The 18680-nt window shown below is 37.4% G+C and overlaps 1 protein-coding gene across 2 annotated transcripts in view; it reads left to right on the top strand.

Moving 5' to 3' along the window:
* The window catches only part of MACO1 (macoilin 1), a 58132-nt gene that overhangs the window by 8359 nt on the left and 31093 nt on the right, over positions 1 to 18680 (top strand). Inside the window, exons 2-7 of one of the 2 annotated variants that reach the window (XM_045585013.1) lie at positions 2909 to 2968; positions 4350 to 4491; positions 5923 to 6049; positions 10688 to 10811; positions 12242 to 12420; positions 14715 to 15216. In XM_045585013.1, coding sequence (XP_045440969.1) covers positions 2909 to 2968; positions 4350 to 4491; positions 5923 to 6049; positions 10688 to 10811; positions 12242 to 12420; positions 14715 to 15216 — 1134 coding nt within the window. The remainder of the gene's footprint in view (positions 1 to 2908; positions 2969 to 4349; positions 4492 to 5922; positions 6050 to 10687; positions 10812 to 12241; positions 12421 to 14714; positions 15217 to 18680) is intronic. The other variant, XM_036444500.2, reaches the window with a different exon arrangement.

The raw sequence follows: 18680 nt of genomic DNA, 5'->3' as shown, positions 1-18680 counted from the left end.
GATGCGTAGAAATGAAAGTGCACCTCGTGTAACTTAAATTGTATTTAGGTAGGGATTTTGTTTGTGACTTAGAAAGTAATGTAGAAAAATGGAAGATTTAACCCTGAACAAGTTTAATGTTCCCAGTTAAGGGAAGTACAACTAACAGTTTGGAGATAAGTACTGATTATCTGAGCAGATCATTGTCTTTCTTTTGAGACATTGCGGATGTAGTGGAAGTTCCTTGACGGGCGATTGAACCAGCAGCCTTGGTGTATCAGGACGACATTCTAATCAACGGAGCTCCCTGGCCAGGGCCTCAAGTTTTGTTTGTTTTTTAATTAAAAAAAAATATATTTTATTGATTTTTTACAGAGATGAGGAAAGAGGGATAGAGAGCTAGAAACATCGATGGGAGAGAAACATCGACCAGCCGCCTCCTGCACACTCCCCACTAGGCATGTGCCCGCAACCAGTGTACATGCCCTTGACCGGAATCGAACCTGGGACCCCTCAGTCCCCAGGCAGACGCTCTACCACTGAGCCAAACCGGTTTCGGCCAGGGCCTCAAATTTTAATGTATGCACAAATGGCCCAGGGAATCTGGTTCAAATACAGACGTCTTCAAACTTTTTAAAGTGGGGGCCAGATCATGGTCCCTCAGAGAGCTGGAGGGCCGGACTATATGAACTACTAATTCCTACTGTAACACCTCGGCTGCGCTCACTGCCCAAAAAACCTGGCGGGCCGGATCAGACTCCTCTGCGGGCCGCAGTTTGAAGACGCCTGATACAGGCTTAGATGAAAAAGACCCGGGGTAGGCCCTGAAATACCGCTTTTCTTAAAAGCTCATACGTGATGCTGGTACTGCTGTTCATGGACCACACTTTGAGTAGCAAGACTATATTTCCACATTGTAAGACTTACACAGGAATACCAGCTGAATGAGAGGCTGGATGAATATTCTAGAGGCGATGCCCAATAGGGAGAGGTATTTGATAACAGACGACAAAACAGTTTGGTGTAGGAAGTTATCTTGCTACCACAGAAAGCTAAAAGCATTCACAGTTACTATTACAGAGGACAGGAAAGCTAGGGATTGAGATAAATGTCCACTTTACAACCAGTGAAATATTCCACAGAGTCATTTCTGTCGAGAGGACCGAGTGAACTAAATGGCCATTAGTCTGCCTAGGGAAAAGGTCAGGTACTGAGGATTGATGGCCACCCCGTGGACATTATGTGGACTCTAAAAGTGATCTGTGACAAGCAACGAAAGGTACGAGAGAGGAGGGTGCACTTGACTTTGAAAAAGAACATTTAATACTACTTTTGTTATTCATAGATGATTAATCCATAAATGGAGGGTACTGCTACATAGATTTAGGTTAAAAAATGTTGTAAATGGCAAAGATAGAAATAAAATGGGAAAGGGGGGAATCTTATAGTTAATACCAGTTTGAAAGAATCACCACCATTAAGCCTATTAATTGCACATGTCTCTTTTTTATTTCACTGGCACCCAAAATAGAAGCTTATAAGACTGTCAAAAGACATCACTGGTCTGCCCTTCTTTCATATATTATTATGGAAAATATCTTTTTGTTATAGTTATGCTTTTAAATTTTTATAAGGTGTTTTATAGTTCTTAGTAAATTTATTTGGATCAGAAAATTAAAGTAACATCAAGTTAGCATGTTATATTATGAACTGTATGTATAAAATATTTTCTACTTAATCATATTTTTTTGTGGTTTATTTTTCTAAGAATATGTCCATTTCGTCTAGGTTGTCCAGTTTGTTGGAGTAGAGTTGTTCATAGTATTTTTTTTTTTTACAATCCTTTGTGGGATCTGTTGTTACTTCACCTCTTTCATTTCTGATTTTGTTTATTTGGGTCCTCTCTCTTTGTTTCTTGGTGAGCCTGGCTAGAAGTTCATTAATCTTGTTTATTCTTTCAAAGAACCAGTTCTTGGTTTTATTGATCTTTTTTTTTTTGGTCTCTATGTCATTTATTTCCGCACTGATCTTGTTGCTCTGTTTGTAATTCTTTAAGTTGTAGGGTTAGAGAATTTATTACTCTTTTTTCGAGGTAGGTCTATAGAGCCATGAACTTCCCTCTCAGGACTGCTTTCACTGTGTCTCATAGAGACATGAGGAGGTACAGCTACATTCCAAAGGCAGCCCCAAGGAAAAAATGATTCATCAGAGAAGTAAATACATTTCCATGCTATTTTTCTAAATATGTTTTTATTGATTTTTTTAAGAGAGAGGAAGGAAGAGAGATAGAAATATTGATGAGAGAGAAACATCAATCAGCTGCCTCCTGCACGTGCCCAAACCCATTCGTGAGCCCTGACTGGGAATCGAACTGCTGACCTCTTGTTTCATGGGTTGGTGCTCAACCACGGAGACACTCCAGCCAGGCAATTTCCATGCTATTTCTTAAATGCCTTCGCAACATGGATGAACAGCTATTATTTCTTCTTTAAAACTTAGAAACAAGAAGAAAAAAAAAAAGCCTTTCGATTTTATGCCAAGTAGCTTGGCAGTCTAGTGGCAAACTATTTGTGCTCCTGAATGCTTGCATGATTCAGTTGTTCCTTCTAATAAAATAAGCCTTGCTTTCCCCTGGATCAGTGTTGGGGTTTAACGGGTGAGAGTGAGGGCCCTGTTCTCATCTGGCTAACGTGACTCTAGTGAAATAAAAGGCTGGGTTTAGGATTCAAGCCTGTGTCCTGCTGGTTTACCTTGGGTTCCTCTATTCTATAGTAAACCTCTTAGTTGAAACTTATTTGCTGTCAAGCCCAAAGAGTTCTACCAAGGATTAATATTAGAAATTGACCCTAGTTGCAAATTATGGATATCATTATAGTACTGTATTATGGAGGGTCGTATGTGTCTGTTCTTGACATCTTTCCCTGTATAGTTTCAGAGGGCACAGAAAGAGTCCTCAGTGGTGGATCCTGTTTTTGTTGTTTCCTCCAAGGTATATACTTTTCTTTGTATGTTACTTTATTTCAAAATTATCTCGTAAAAGTCTTGATTTTTGTTGTTACTGGCATATATTCGAACAGCTCATTTAATCACGGCATTATTGGAATATTTGTATTGCAAAACACCATGCAGGGCTCTAGCCCAAGTCAAAGTGAATTTTATCTCCAATCAGTATATTTTTGAAAACCTTTAAAAAAATCCTCACCCAAAGATACGTTTTATTGATTTTTAGAAAGAAAGGAAGGGGGAGGGAGAGGAGGGAGACATGCAGGGAGGGAGGGAGAGAGAGAGCACACTGAGAAAAACATCCATTGGCTGCCTTCTGTACCTGTCCGAACCAGGGATTGAACCTGAAATCTACGTGTATGTGCCCTGATTGGGAACTGAACCTGCAGCTTTTTGGTGTATGGACTGATGCTCCAATCAACCCAGCCAGAGCTAGGAAACCTTTTATTATTATTATTATTATTATTATTATTATTATTATTATTCCTCAATTTAACCTGCTCTAGAATTAGGTTAAGGACCTATAATAGAATTAGGGGTTTATTGATGGGTAGAATTTGAAGACTTCTGTTACCTATTATACAGTTAATGAACTGGAACAATGGACATGAAAAATATATTCTTTTAATCCATGCCCTTACCTTGTTTTGAGTTCTGTGGTAGTTAGATATGTGTTCCTACTGGCTTATCAGAGTATGTTTCTGTTTAACGTAAGTCCAAAGGGAACTGGGAGCAGATATTTACAGAGCAAGGCCGGGACACTTTAGGGTTTTTTCTTTATGCTTTCGTGTGCCCTCACAGCCCTTAGTGTTGGCATCTGCTCCCTAAGTTGGTTTCTGGCTCTTTTGGGAAGTCATTTGTTTTTTATTTGGTTAATGCAGATGAAAACTACATAGAGAGGTAAAAGGAGAAATAGAGGAGGGGGATGACACAATTCTTCAAGCATGTAGGGATGTGCATAAAAATTTCAAAGACTTCATCCAGGTGTAAAGAGGTAGGGAAACAGCAAATTTGAAGCCTTTCAACTGTGACGTTTTCTTCTCATGAAGAACAGCTTGAAAGCTGTGATTTTGAGAGTGTTTCAATGTTTGAAGTCAGACAGCACATTTAAAAATAATGGTGAAATTTAATTTTTTCCCACTTTAAATGGAATTAAGCATAATTTGATCATCATCTTATTTTGATAGTTGTGGGTCCCTGAATGAATACCAGAGCTTTGAAATTTTAGATGGCCCACGGCATCATCTCCATTGTTTTCATGGTATATGAAGATCTTTTTTGTCTCTTTTAAGCAAAACAGTGCATTTTTCTCTTTCTAGTTCTTCACAAATGACCTTGAATTAATTGTTGATTTTTATATTTTGCAGTACATTTTTATACCTGAAGTTTCTGGTAGTGTGGGCACTTGTCCTCCTGGCAGATTTTGTCCTGGAGTTCAGATTTGAATACCTGTGGCCATTCTGGCTTTTCATCAGAAGCGTCTATGATTCCTTCAGATACCAGGGACTGGTATGTTAATTACCACATGTTTTTCAAGTGTAATGAGTTTAATACCTTCCAAGAAAATAACTGATAATGAAACTGTTTAAGGTAGATTTTATTAGTAATACTTAGGGGGACTGTATTGAGATAACTAGGGTCTGTGAACTGACTCTATGGCTATTTTGTCTAAATCTATTGATCAAGTCATAATCCCTCCTCCTCTATCATTGCAGGGAAAAGGGGATGGAAGGAGGACTCCCGGAGGGAGACAGAGTAGTGGAGGAAGAATAGTTTCCCTATTTTACTCTAAAATGTTTCTGGAGCCCCTACCACTGTGTTCCTGATTGGCTTAGAGCTAGAGCAGTGCTTCCCAAACCTTATGGTTTCAGAACCTGTTTACATTTTTAGAAATTATTGAGGACTCCAAAGAGCTTTTATTTATGAGGGTTACATCAATCCATATTTACTATATTAGAAATTAAAACAAAAACTTAAATATTAATTCACTTAAAAAAATAACAAACTTATTACCTGTCAATACAAATGACATTTTTAAATGAAAAAATAAATATATTTCCAAAACAAAAAAAATGGAAGATTGTCTACAGTTTTGCAAATTTATATGATGTCTGTCTTAATGGAAGACAGCTGGATTTTCATATTTGCTTCTGAACTCAGTTGATTGCAATATCACATATCATGTAGCTTCTGGAAAATGCCATCGTACTCTTGAGCGAATGATTGTGGAAAAGACAGATAACATCTTAGTGTTATTATGAAAACCGTTTTGACCTGGAAGACTTGCTGAAAGGATCTCAAAGACCCCCTGAGGTCCCCAGACCATGTGTTGAGAGTTGCTGGTTTAGAAAAGGGCACAGGTCTTTAGTTCTGTTGTGTATCAGAGCCACATCTTACACTTGTAACTCTTTCTACCTGGGCATGGTGCTTTGGTCAGAGCAAATCCATGCCTTGAAAAGATGGTTTTGAGCTCATGTCCCATTGGTAACAAGCAGAGATGTGTCCCGAGGAAAGCTGCACAATTAAAATCACTAACATCAGCATAATTCTTATTACTTAGTTTGGTTCATATGTGCTCCAGGAGCCTACCCTTTAAGAATGAGGCTCTCTAGGAATGTATTGTAAGGAGAGAGGAGACGTTTCTGTGTTAAAATGCTAGTTCTTTTAGTAATCTACCTGTGGAGTCCAAGTGAACCCCCTGGAACCAACCTCAGTTTGTTCTAGTCCAGTTCTTCATGATTTGAAGCCATAAACAAGATTACTCTTTAACACTACTTTTTATATGGTTGATTTTAAATGTTTAATATTTCCTGTTATAACTTGCTCTGTAGTTATTGCCTGGCAGTTTCAGAGATTTTGTCCAACATACTTTTAATAGTCTCTGTTTGAAAATAGCAGTTCCAAGTGGTGTTTCTTATTTTGCTTTGTTTTTCCCTTTAGGCCTTCTCAGTGTTTTTTGTTTGTGTAGCATTCACGTCGAATATCATATGTCTGCTGTTCATCCCCATACAGTGGCTTTTCTTTGCTGCTAGCACATATGTGTGGGTTCAGTACGTATGGCACACAGGTAAGTGTTAATGGTTTCTTAGATGGACAAAAATCTTAGATTCAGACTTTTTAAATGTGGTGATTAATCTTTAAAATAAATTATTTAGAGTATAGTTTAATGTAGACATTTTAAAATTGTCTTTTCCTAATAGATTATAATATACCTTAAAAATATTTTATTTTTTTCATTATTAAATCAAAAGTAAGCCTTTATGACTTGATATCTTGATTGTTATTGCTCTTGTCACCATTTTGTTGTAGTTATTTTGTTAATCCTCACCTGAGGATATTTTTCCATTGATTTTTCAGAGAGAGTAGAAGGGAGAGGGAGAGACAGGAAGAAAGAAACATCGATTGGCTGCATCCCACAGGTGCCCCAACCAGTGCTGGGGCTTGAGCCTGCAACCAAGGCATGCGCCCTTGACTAGAATTGAACCTGGACCCATCAGTCTGAGGGCCAACGTTCTATCCACTGAGCCAAATTGGCCAGGCTCTCATCATCATTTTTTTAAGAAGTTGAAGTGATTTCTATTTAGGTAGACTTGAAGACAGCTATGTGCCAAATAGGAAAAATGTTCTGGGAGTTTCAGCATTGAAAGGAAGTCAGAGGTCATTTAGTTGAAGCCTTATTTGGTATAGCATTCCTCACACATGGTATTTAGTCTCTGCTTGAAAGCCTATAGTGACAAGGCACTTACTAGTACTGCTGTTGTTTTTGGGCATCTGTAATAGAAAGTTCCTTCTTAAACTGAGCCAGAATTTTCTTCCTTATACTTTTGACCTAGTACGTCTTAACTGTTTTTGGACTTACTGATCTAACATAGAGGATATAAAAAGGCTTTCTCCAGGAAAAATATATGGGACATATAAAACTTTTCATTAAAATTTTAGGGGAGCTGCAGGTCATCTACTCAAGGCCAAATATTGGACCTCCTTGCGTTAAAGCCACACTGAATAAATGTAATCTCCATCCATATTAATATATCTTTATTTTTTTAAATAAATCTTTATTGTTCAGATTATTACAATTGTTTCTCCTTCCCTTATTAATATATCTTTAGAGAGTTAAAGACACTGTCATATTCTCTCAAGTCTTCTTTTCTGGAGGTAAAACATCTCTGGTTTCATCAGCTTTCCCATGTGTGTTATTTTAAGCACTTTATCACCCTAATTTCCCTAGTTCTTAGTGTTTTGTTTTGTTTTTTAAGAATCCTTATCTTTTTAAAAAAATGTTTTTATTGATTTCAGAGAGAAGAAGGAAGAGGGAGAGGGGTAGAAACATAAATGATGAGAGAGAATCATTCATCCGCTGCTTCCTGCACGTCCCACACTGGGGATCAAGCCTGCTACTAGGGCATGTGCCATAACAGGGATCAAACCATGACCTCCTACTTCATGGGTTGACACCCAATCATTGAGCCACACCAATGAGGCCTTAGTAGTTCTTTCAACCAAAATTTATTGTTTTAGGTATGTTCTGACTTGAAGTTAACACAGTCATCTCCTTTCTTCTTACTGCTATTTCAAATTAAGATGAAATGAGATGTTTTGACAGTTCCAATCCACTGTCAAAGACTGAACACCAGATGCATAGGGATGTGATCATTTAACTTGTCTGCAAAGCTGCCTGAAACTTGATTCTTAGGACCAGTTGCACCCTGTAGGATTTTGACCACTTAAGGAGCACCAGCTAATAAAAGCTCTCTGGAGCATCAGTCATCCTCTTCTCTAAGTTGCTAAGAGAGTGGTGTTGGCCCACGTAGAAGACGCAGTCTAGCTCCATTATTTAAAGTCTCCATCATGAGCAGGGTTTTCTCCATCTCCGTCTTCACCACTCTTTCATATATGACTTGATTAATAAGCTAGCATGATGGTTTCTGAGTGTGCTTTCCTCTAATTAAAGAGATTTTCCTACACTCCAGTGTTTACTTGTATTTCCTTGTCTTGGGCCTGTTTCGAGTGAGTTACCATTTACAGTAGTCACTGTCTCTAGGTCTCAGTTTATTCTTTGTCATATGAAAGTGGAGTAATCTAGATAATATTTAAGGGAGCCTTCCAGCTCAGATAATCTGTGACTCTGATGAACTATAATGATTTCCTAAATTACTTTAATAATGTCTCAGTAGTTGAGAAAAAACCACTCATCTAACTATTAATAGAACCTACTGGGAACGAGTTTGGTGGGTGACCCACAGGGCAGCAATGAAGCTAATGTCATAAGTGATACTCATTAGCCCCAGGCTCAGAAATGTATGTTGGATTACCTAAGCTGCTAAGTATGCTTTAATTAGGAATGGTTTGAGCTCAAACAAACAGCCGAGACCGGTTTGGCTCAATGGATAGAGCGTCGGCTTGGGGACTGAAAGGTCCCGGGTTCGATTCCGGTCAGGGGCATGTACCTTGGTTGCGGGCACATCCCCAGTAGGGGGTGTGCAAGAGGTGGCTGATCGATGACACTCTCTCATCGATGTTTCTAACTCTCTATCTCTCTCCCTTCCCCTCTGTACAAAATCAATAAAATATATTAAAAAAAACAAAAAAAACCCCAAAAAACAAAACAAAACAACTTTGTGTTACTATTGGGCCTGACATATATGAGTGCAGTTTATATAAGTTGGGATTAATTTTTTTTCCAGTTGTTAAAATTTAAGTCTTTCTTAAGAATATTAGGAATGGTTGATAAAATTATATATTGCTACAAAAGAATATTATATTATAAACCTTTTCCCTTGCTGTTAAGAGGGGGAAATAGGATACAAAATTGTATGTACAACATGACTGATGTTCAAAAATATTTTCAACATTTTATTATTTGATAGGTTTAGAAATACAGATACTTTGTCCAAAAATTTTTTTTCTGTAATGTGTTATATTTATGATAACCTTAGAAATCAATATAGAGAGTAGGGAATATAATCTTTAATGTGTTTTTATTGATTTCAGAGAGAGGAAGGGAGAGGGAGAGAGGGATAAAACATCGGTGAGAGAAAAACATCAATTGGCTGCCTCCTACACACCCCTACTGGATATTGAGCTCACAATCAGAGCATGTGTCCTGTGAATTGAACCAGCGACCTCCTAGTGCATGGACGATGCTCAGCCAGCCAACCGAGCCACACTGGCCAGATGGAAATAGAAATTATTTTGAAACTAATTTGAAGACGCATTATCCTAAAGGTTGCTGTCTATCATCCTATATTGTAAAAATACCCCCCCTTTTTTTTTTTTTGTATAATCTATAAAAATGATTGACTATTTGTTACCTTCACAGAGGTTGGAGTGCTTTCCTTCTTTATGCACTAGGCCTAAGGGAACTTAGGTTTATTCTCCTTAGAAGCAGAGTTAGTATTATCTCTGTAAACTTGGACCAATTTTTATAATCTCTGGGCCTCACTTTACTCTTCAGTAAAATAAGGAAGTAGGGCTAAATGACATTCTTTCTAGTTCCAAAATTGTATGATTTGTTTGTTTGTTTGTTTGTTTGTTTGTTTCATCCCAAAGATCCTTAGCAAAAAGCGTTAGGTCACTGATTTTTCTCCCCTAGTCTCTCTTCTGTAACTTGCTTGCCTTATACAGTCTCAAAGGAGCTCTTTCCACAGTTATTGGACCTCATGCCTATGTAGTCCATCTTTATAAAATACCCATTATTAGTCACATCCTGACAAAGATGGACCTTCCTGCAGATTTTGATTCTAAAACAAATGAAAATTATTTCTTATTTGCAACTTACTTATTCTGTTGCAAGCTGCTTTTTTATTCCTTGGAAATTGTTTTTAATTACAAAGGGAATATGAGTTTGTAGTTAAGAAAAAAAAAATTTTTTAATAGTACTTCAATGTCAGAAAAGTTACTTTGCACTGTAGCTCATTTGTACTTTATTTTTTTTTTTACATATTTCATATTAGTACAGATTTTCATTCTTTTGAAAACTACATCATGTTTTATTATGTAAGTTAACCAAAATTAAACAGTTCTCTATTGATGGACATCTTAATTAATTCTATATTTTTACTGTTGCAAATAATACAGTGCATAGTCTTATATATTTATCTCAAGGCTCTTAATTTCTGTAGGGTAGATTTCTGGAATTGGAATTTCTAGGTCAACAGTATAAGTATTTTAAATTTCATTTAAATTTGTCAAATTGCCTTTTTAAGATGTTTGCCTCAATTTATATCATTGCTAAGTATGAAAATGAACCCTTCCTCATACCCTCCCTATATGAATTACATGTCTTAAATTTATGCTTATCTATTAGGTTAAAAAATGGAATCTCATTTTTAAAGTTTGTATGTCCCTAATCGCTAGTAAAATTGAGCCTCTTATTATATGTTTTTAGCCATCTATGTATTTTCTTTTATGACTTATTATCATTGCCTTTCTGTTGATTTATAGGAGCTCTTTGTATGTTAGGGCTATAACTCCTTTGTTTACATATATTGTAAATATTTTCTGCCAAAATGTTTGTCTTTTACTTCTTCCTATGATTCCATAGCATCTTTTGTCATATAAAAGCTTTCAGTTTGTATTAAATTGCTTTTTAATTGTTTGAAAGTCTTAATGAAAGTAACTGTGGTCGAGGCAGTCTTTCAAACAAACCATCTGTTCTGTTAGTCAATGTATCATTGATGCTTGTCTCTCTGCTGCTTTTCCACAGAAAGAGGAGTGTGTTTGCCTACAGTGTCCCTCTGGATACTCTTTGTTTATATTGAAGCAGCAATTAGATTTAAAGATCTCAAAAATTTTCATGTAGACCTTTGTCGTCCATTTGCTGCTCACTGGTGAGTATTATGTACATTCTTAATCTATAATTCAGCTCAATGTTTTTAATGTAAATGGTAAGTTCAGTTGTAAATTTTTACTTAGAGATTTTATAAATAAAACCACATAACATGGAGGCAAGGAGCATGAGCTCTTTCTAGTCAGGCAAATGAGTGTTGGGATGCCAGCTCTGTTCCCTAACAGCTTTGTTGCCTTGAACATGTATAGGCCTTAGTTCTCTTACCTGTATATTGGGGACTTGTCTCATGGGGATATAGGAAAGATGAAATGAAGTGATATATGTAAAGTGTTTAACTTAATGCCAAGTACATAGGGACCTGATAAATGTTATCTGTTTTCATTATGATCAGGTATTGATTCTAAAAAGTCTTAATGAAATATACGGCTATTTCATAAAGCATAAACGAACTTAACGTTTTTCTTACCTAATTTATAAAAGCAAGAAAATATTAATATTTAATGGAATATTATTACTGTTTAAAGGAATGTTTTTTCTTTTAAAATATAAATTAATATTAAGATAGTTTATTTACTTAACCTTAACCATGAAACTTTTGTTGTTGTTTTTAATTCTTATGTGAGGATATTTTTTCCATTGCTTTCCAGAGTTTTAAAATTAATGATTTAAAATTAATATGATTTTTGACAGTGTTTGCAGAGGCTTTGAAACAGACTGATGAGTTGAATGAAAATATTTCAACTTGTATTCCCCCAGGTAGCAAGAAGATTAAATTAGTCACTTGAATTTGACCTTATTTTCTGGTATTAAAAAACAAATGATGTCCTTTTGATTTTTTAACACTTATGATGTTTACTTATGATCCCTACTCCATTAGATCTTAAAAGCATACAGGTGCCCAAATTTTAATATTGCACAAGGCACTTCAATGTTAACAACATTAGCCACTGTATCCAGCAATCACTGTGGTAACTTCTTGAGTTAGCTTGAAGAATGCCAACTCTGATGGGCAGCTTCTTATTGTCTGATGGTCCCACTGTTCTCTGGGGGTTTGTTCTACATACCAACTGCTTCTGATTTTCACAGCAGACATCCTATTTATGTGCTTGCTGAATGCTTAACTATTATCATCTAGAGTTTATTTCTTTTTAAAAATATATATATTTTATTGATTTTAGAGAGGAAAGGAGAGGGAGAGAGAGAGATAGAAATATCAATGATGAGAGAGAATCATTGACCGGCTGCCTCCTGCACGCCCCCTACTGGGGATCGAGCCCGCAACCCAGGGATATGCCCTTGACTGGAATCGAACCCGGACCCTTCAGTCTGCAGGCTATCCACTGAGCCAAACCAGCTAGGGCTAAAATTTATTTCTTAATTTCAGTCATAGGTGTCCTCATGTGCATGATGCACATGTTTTTTTGTTTTGTTTTTAACTTGCAATTACTGGCTGGATTGTCTTCTTTCTAGTATTGGGTACCCTGTGGTGACTTTGGGCTTTGGCTTCAAAAGTTATGTAAGCTACAAAATGCGGTTAAGGAAGCAAAAGGAAGTACAAAAAGAGAACGAATTTTACATGCAGCTTCTTCAACAAGCCCTACCCCCAGAGCAGCAGATGCTACAGAAGCAAGACAAAGAGTCTGAGGAAGGTAGGTTTTTACCCTAAAGCTCTTGGCTCAATAGCTTAGTCATTATTATATTTGTCAGTACAATTTTATTTATATTTTTTGGAAAAGTTGCTAGGACTTTGGAAGATTACCAAGGATTTCCTATTTTCTGGTATTCTTCATTAGGGCCATTGCTTTGTTTGGTCATGAAATATAGAATGTGAGTGATGTTCTCTACCTAGGATCTGAAGACCATGTACCTTTAAATATGTTTATTTTTTATTTTTCATTTTTATAGCTTATTCAATATTTTTGTATTTTAATTGTTATAAATATTTTAAAATATTTATTCTCAGTAACAAAGTAGTATGTGTATATGTATGATTTTGTACCTGAAGCAAGCCAAGAATCAGAGTATACATCAGATAGAGAAATAGACAAACAGAATTGTTTTGTAAGTCAAAATTTTTCTGAACAGAGCAAAGATGGATAAGTCCCATTTTAAATAGTTCATATAAAGCAATGTGGAACTTAAATGGCACCTTTTCTATAAGGATCTCTTTAATGATCATATAATTAATTCAATAGATGAATTTACAGCAGTACCAGTTTTCTTTGATTTGATAGTTGAAAATTTGGGGTCATGTATGTAGTTGATATATGCCGAATCTTATTCTTTGGTATGGTGCAAAAATATATCTTCAAGTAGACTTTGACAAGTTGGAATGTGTAGACCTGATACAGAAAATTTTTTATAAGATACCTAGTAAATGATACAGACTTCTTTAAAAAAAATTTAAAATTGATTTCAGAGTGGAAGGAAGAGGGAGAGAGAGAGAAACATCAATGATGAGAGAGAATCATTGATCTGCTGCCTCCTGCACGACTGCCACTGGGGATTGTGCCTGCAGCCTGGACATGTGCCTTGACCAGAGATTGACCGTGACCTCCTGGTACATAGGTTGATGCTCAACTACTGAGCCACATCAACCAAGCCAGATTTACTATGTCAAAACTAGAGTCAAGGAAGAAAAATGTAGATTTGGATTCTAACATTACACTTCTTTTGTTTCATTTAATCTCTTTGTTTTTAATTAAGTTATTAAGTTTTTTTAATTTAAACATCTTTTAAAATATGGCCTCTTATAAATATGGTCTGCTTGTGTCCTCTCACCTCAGTGATAGACAAGTTTGATTTGACTGATAAGTGAAGTATGATTTAATTATAAAATCCCCATCTCATTTTTTAAATTTCTTTATTGATTAAGGTATTAACATATGTGTCCTCATCCCCCCATAACCCCCAACCTTCCCACTCATGCCTTCACCCCCCTGTTGTCTGTGTCCATTGGTTAGGCTATATTGGTTAGGCATACAAATCCTTTGGTTGATCCCTCATCTTATTTTTGAGGCAAAGTTTTAGTGGCTTGTTTGGTGTTTATAAATGACTAGAGGCCCGGTGCATGAAATTCATGCACGGGTGGGGTTCCTAGGGCTGGCTGGGAGATCAGGGCCAATCAGGTTCCCCACATCCCTGCCTCGATCCCTCCTTCCCTCACCGCCCACATGCTGCCATTGTGCGGTTCCTTGCCTTCTGACCTCCACTTCTCCTCCTTCCCTCACTGCCTGCATCCACCACCACCCAACCCTGGTTCCTCATCCCAGCCCTGGGCCTGGGCCTGGCCCTGATTGGGTGATTGGGATCTGCTGGCTAAGGAGAGGGACTGGGAGGTGGACTGGCAGGCCCTGATTAGGTGATTGGGGCCTGCTGGCTGGCAGGGTGGGGCCGCAGGAGGTTGAACACCTGGCAGGGGTTGGGGGCTTGATTGGGGAGGGGCTGGCAAGGGGGCTGAGGGTGGTTGGCCAGCTGGCCCCGCTCCCAAGAGGGGCCCAATGGGGGTGGGCCATCTGAAGGGGACTTGGCTGGCTGGCCCCACCCTCTATGGGGGCAATGGGAGTCAGGGCTGGCCAGGGAGAGGGGCCGCAGGAGGTTTGGGGGGCTGATCAGGACCTCGATCGGGCTGGTTGGCCGTCCCACTGTGCATCATAGCAACCAGTCGTTCCAGTTGTTCTGGTCTCCCGTAGTTCTGGTTGCTTGGCTTTTATATATGTAGATGCAATTTTCTAAATATTCAGCTTCTCAGATTTATTTGGATTTGCTTTTTGAAGTTAGCATGATGTTGTGAAGTTACTGCTTCTAAATAAGTGTGCAAATTAATATAGTGAGTTTCTAAGGGTAGATAATGCAGTTTGTTGAGTCAGTCTCTTCTGTGTTTCATACAACTAAATATTCCGATGTGGATTTTTTGTTTGTTGGTTTGTTTTTGGTTTTGTAGCTGCCAAAGGATTACCTGATATGGATTCCTCCATCCTTATACATCACAACGGAGGCATCCCAGCCAACAAAAAACTCTCCACAACTTTACCAGAGATAGAATACCGAGAAAAGGGGAAAGAAAAGGACAAGGATGCCAAAAAACACAACCTTGGGATAAATAACAACAATATTCTACAACCTGTAGACTCTAAAATACAAGAAATTGAGTATATGGAAAATCATATCAATAGTAAAAGATTAAATAATGATCTTGTGGGAAGTACAGAAAACCTCTTGAAAGAGGACTCATGCACTGCTTCCTCAAAAAATTACAAAAATGCCAGCGGAGTTGTGAACTCCTCACCTCGAAGTCACAGCGCCACAAATGGGAGCATTCCTTCTTCATCGAGTAAAAATGAGAAGAAGCAGAAGTGCAGTAGCAAGAGCCCAAGTACACACAAAGACTTAATGGAAAACTGTATTCCTAATAACCAGCTAAGCAAACCAGATGCACTGGTAAGGTAAGTGTGCCCGCTCTGTCCTTACCAACACTTTCCAATAAACTTACCTTAGGTCTTGAAAGACAAACACTTCTTTGGGCCTGTGGGAATTGTTGGTGATCAGATACTATAACTGTAGGCTGTGGCATTTGACATTTAGTGTTTATTTCACAAGGGTTTGTTGGCCCCGGGTGCCTTTGTCCTGAAGCATTGATTCCAGCTCTTTCCAGTGTTTTGAGTAAGAAGTGACAGTGATTACGTTCCACAGTTGACATATTTACATATAACTTGATTTTCTAGTGCCATGGAGAAGCTTATCTTTCGTCTGTCCTTTTTGCATATTCAAAGTACTTGTGGCATAGACACAAAAAGCAGAGTGTGTGTCCTGTGGATGCAAATCTCTTTGTCAAATAGATACCAAAAAGGGTGGTGGAAAATTGCCCTTACCATTTTGTGCTTGATTGTTTTTCTACTTAAAATGCAAATGATTCCCCAAATAACTCTGGGAAAGTTAGATTTGAAAAGTAATCTCTTTCTAAAAGTTCCATAGGTAAATACAATATTGGACATGGGTTTAAATCAGAAATATTCCTTTTTCCATCTTTAATAAAATAATAACTTATTACCTTGACTGGCTCAGACTTAATTTTGCTGTATTTTATATTTTTGTGTATTCTATAAAATACCCATGTTCCTTGTACCCTCATATCTTTTAATTTGGAAACCAGGATCTCAACCAGAGTTTTTTTAAAATATGTAACTGAAGAGGACAATTGTAACTCCCTCTAAAAGTTACCTTACAAGCCTCATCCTTTGGCTTGCTTAAGAACAATGTATTCTAGGGGAGAAGGTTTCCAGTGTTATAACTTATATAAATAAGATGATTAATTTCTTTTCATTTCTAATTGGTAGCTAGGTTAAGGGAAGTCTATTTGGGTTCTACTGCTAAAGGCTCTTGAAACTTTATAGCCCCAGACACTTTTGGAAGCATACCCTGTTGTTGCTGATGTCAGGCTGATGTCCACCTCTGTCATGACATCATGCCCTGTACAGAAGGCACTCAGCAGAGAACCCTCCTGTAGATGCCCATGGGAGAAAGACCAACTAGTTGACCTTTTACTTCAACTATCTCACAGATTTATTATATGGTATAAATAAAAGCTTTCGATATCCTTTTGATATCAAGCTTTTTGATATCATTTCTCCTATACAATTTTAATAATAGCAGTCAACTCAAAACAATTTTCCTCTTTTGGGTATTGCAGAGAGAGCAGTCAAGGCTCAGTCTTATGACACCATGGGCCTCAGTTGTGGTTTGATTGACTCTACTTCCTGATCTACCTTCAATAAAGAAGTTCAAGGACTCACTCAGATGGTGGGTCCAGTGCCCCCGTGCCTCTTCCTGTGGTCACTAATGTGATGTGCCTGATCGGAAGGGTCTCAGAATATTACTCTGTTTTAGGGAATACCTTCTATCAAATACATGAGTAGAAAGTATTGTATTTAAATAGTTTTGTAAGCTTCCATAGGATTATTTTCAACTTTTAATGTAATATAAAAAATATGGAGATGACCTAAGTATCCAACAATAGGAGATAAATGTAAATAAATTATGGTTCATCTATTTGATGAACTTTAAAAAATATATATATTTTATTGATATTTTACAGAGAGGAAGGGAAAGAGAGAGTTAGAAACATTGATGAGTCATCGATCAGCTGCCTCTTGCACGCCCCCTACTGGGGATGTGCCTAGCCAAGCTACATGCCCTTGACTGGAATCAAACCCTGGACCCTTCAGTCCGCAGGCTGACGCTCTATCCACTGAGCCAGACCGGTTTCGGCTATTTGTTGAACTTTTAATAAAGACATTACAATTATAATTTTGAGCCATATTAAACAATATAGGGAAGTGTTCATAACAATATTTTATAAAGAAAGTAAAAAAGCAATTTTATTCAAAACAGTTTTTTTAAAAAAACATACATAGGAAAATGATTTGAAGGATGAGGAACCAAAATGATAACAATGGTTATTGCCCCATGGTAGTATTGAGGCTTTATTTTTTCTTTTTACTTTCATGCATTTTCAGATTTTTCTATGATGAACAACAATGAAAATTTATGAAAAGAAGACTATCTATCTGAGTAAATTATCCAGCTTGCTTGTAGAAGGTCTTATCACACTTCCTCTTGCCCTTCTTGGCTCTCTCCTGTTTCCTCTTGTTTGACTTCATGATGAATATTAATAAGACTGTAACTGATCCAAACTTGACATGTTTGAGTTGTTCGCTAGAGAGTGGGTTCAGATGGAGAGGGCTGGACTCCGGCTCCTTCAGGTGCAGCATAAACGGCTGACACTGCATATTAGCCCTTTGCTACTGCAGACACACCCAGGGTTGTGTGCAGGTCCAGGCTGGCTGTAGGGAGAATATTGAACTACCCCTTTAAATATATACTTTAAAAAATAATTTGAAAGCCATTACTGTATTATTGTAGTAAATTGATCGCAACACATTCTGTAGCTATGTCTTTCTCAATATCATGGTTGAGAACTGCTATATTTAAGGAACCAATTCAGTGGCTTTTTTTAGGTGGTGGGAATTCATTAGTATACTATGTTCAAAGAGAATTCTTGTAGATCATTATAGCTGTCAAAATAAGGTTTTATGTTCATTCCCTAAGAAAAGGCAAATAGTCCTTCAGATCTTTTTTCCATTTCTCCAAGCCCTTTGGATGTTCTCTAATGTGCTGTATATTAAAGGTTGTCAAACAACTGGGCACAGGCCAAATCTGGCCCACTGCCTGATTTTGTAAAACATTTTATTTATTTACATAGAGTCTATGGCTGCCTTTGCATAACAGTGACAAGAGTTGAGTAGCTGTAATGGCCTACAAAGCCGAAGGTGTTTACTATTTAGCCCTTCACAGAAAACATGCTGCTAGATCACTAAGGTTAAGGAATGTGGGTGATGTTAAGGAACTTGAGAATAAATGTTGCCTGTAGGATCCTTCCCAGGAAAAGTTTGGAATTTGGTAAAACCAGCCCAAAGCCCTCTTTTGATTTGAGAAATACATATCTTACAAAATCACTTGAATTCTGCCAGCTTGGTTTCTGAATTCTTTACCCAAGGTATTTAGCAACAGACTTACAATGTTGGTAGCCAAAAATATTTTTAATTCTGACATGTGAAAAAATTCTAGACAAAAAACAGAAAAAGCAATGAGAAAGATCAGCTTTGTGTGAGTTTTAATTAAGTACTGGGTTAGAAAGGAACAATGTAAATTAGAATGAGAGCTCTAGCTGATTTGGCTCAATGGATAGATTGTCGGCCCTTGGACTGAAGGGTCTGGGGTTTGATTCCCATCAAGGATATGTACCTCAGTTGTAGCCTTGATCTCTGGTCCTGGTTGGGGATTGTCTGGAGGCAGTCAATTGATGTGTCTCTCTGTCTCTCCCACTCCTTCTAAAAATCAATGGAAAAAT

This window comes from Pipistrellus kuhlii, unplaced genomic scaffold (assembly GCF_014108245.1).
Source record: "Pipistrellus kuhlii isolate mPipKuh1 unplaced genomic scaffold, mPipKuh1.p scaffold_m20_p_2, whole genome shotgun sequence".
In the NCBI taxonomy this organism is placed as follows: domain Eukaryota; kingdom Metazoa; phylum Chordata; class Mammalia; order Chiroptera; family Vespertilionidae; genus Pipistrellus; species Pipistrellus kuhlii.
This window is presented reverse-complemented; position numbering and strand designations above follow the sequence as displayed.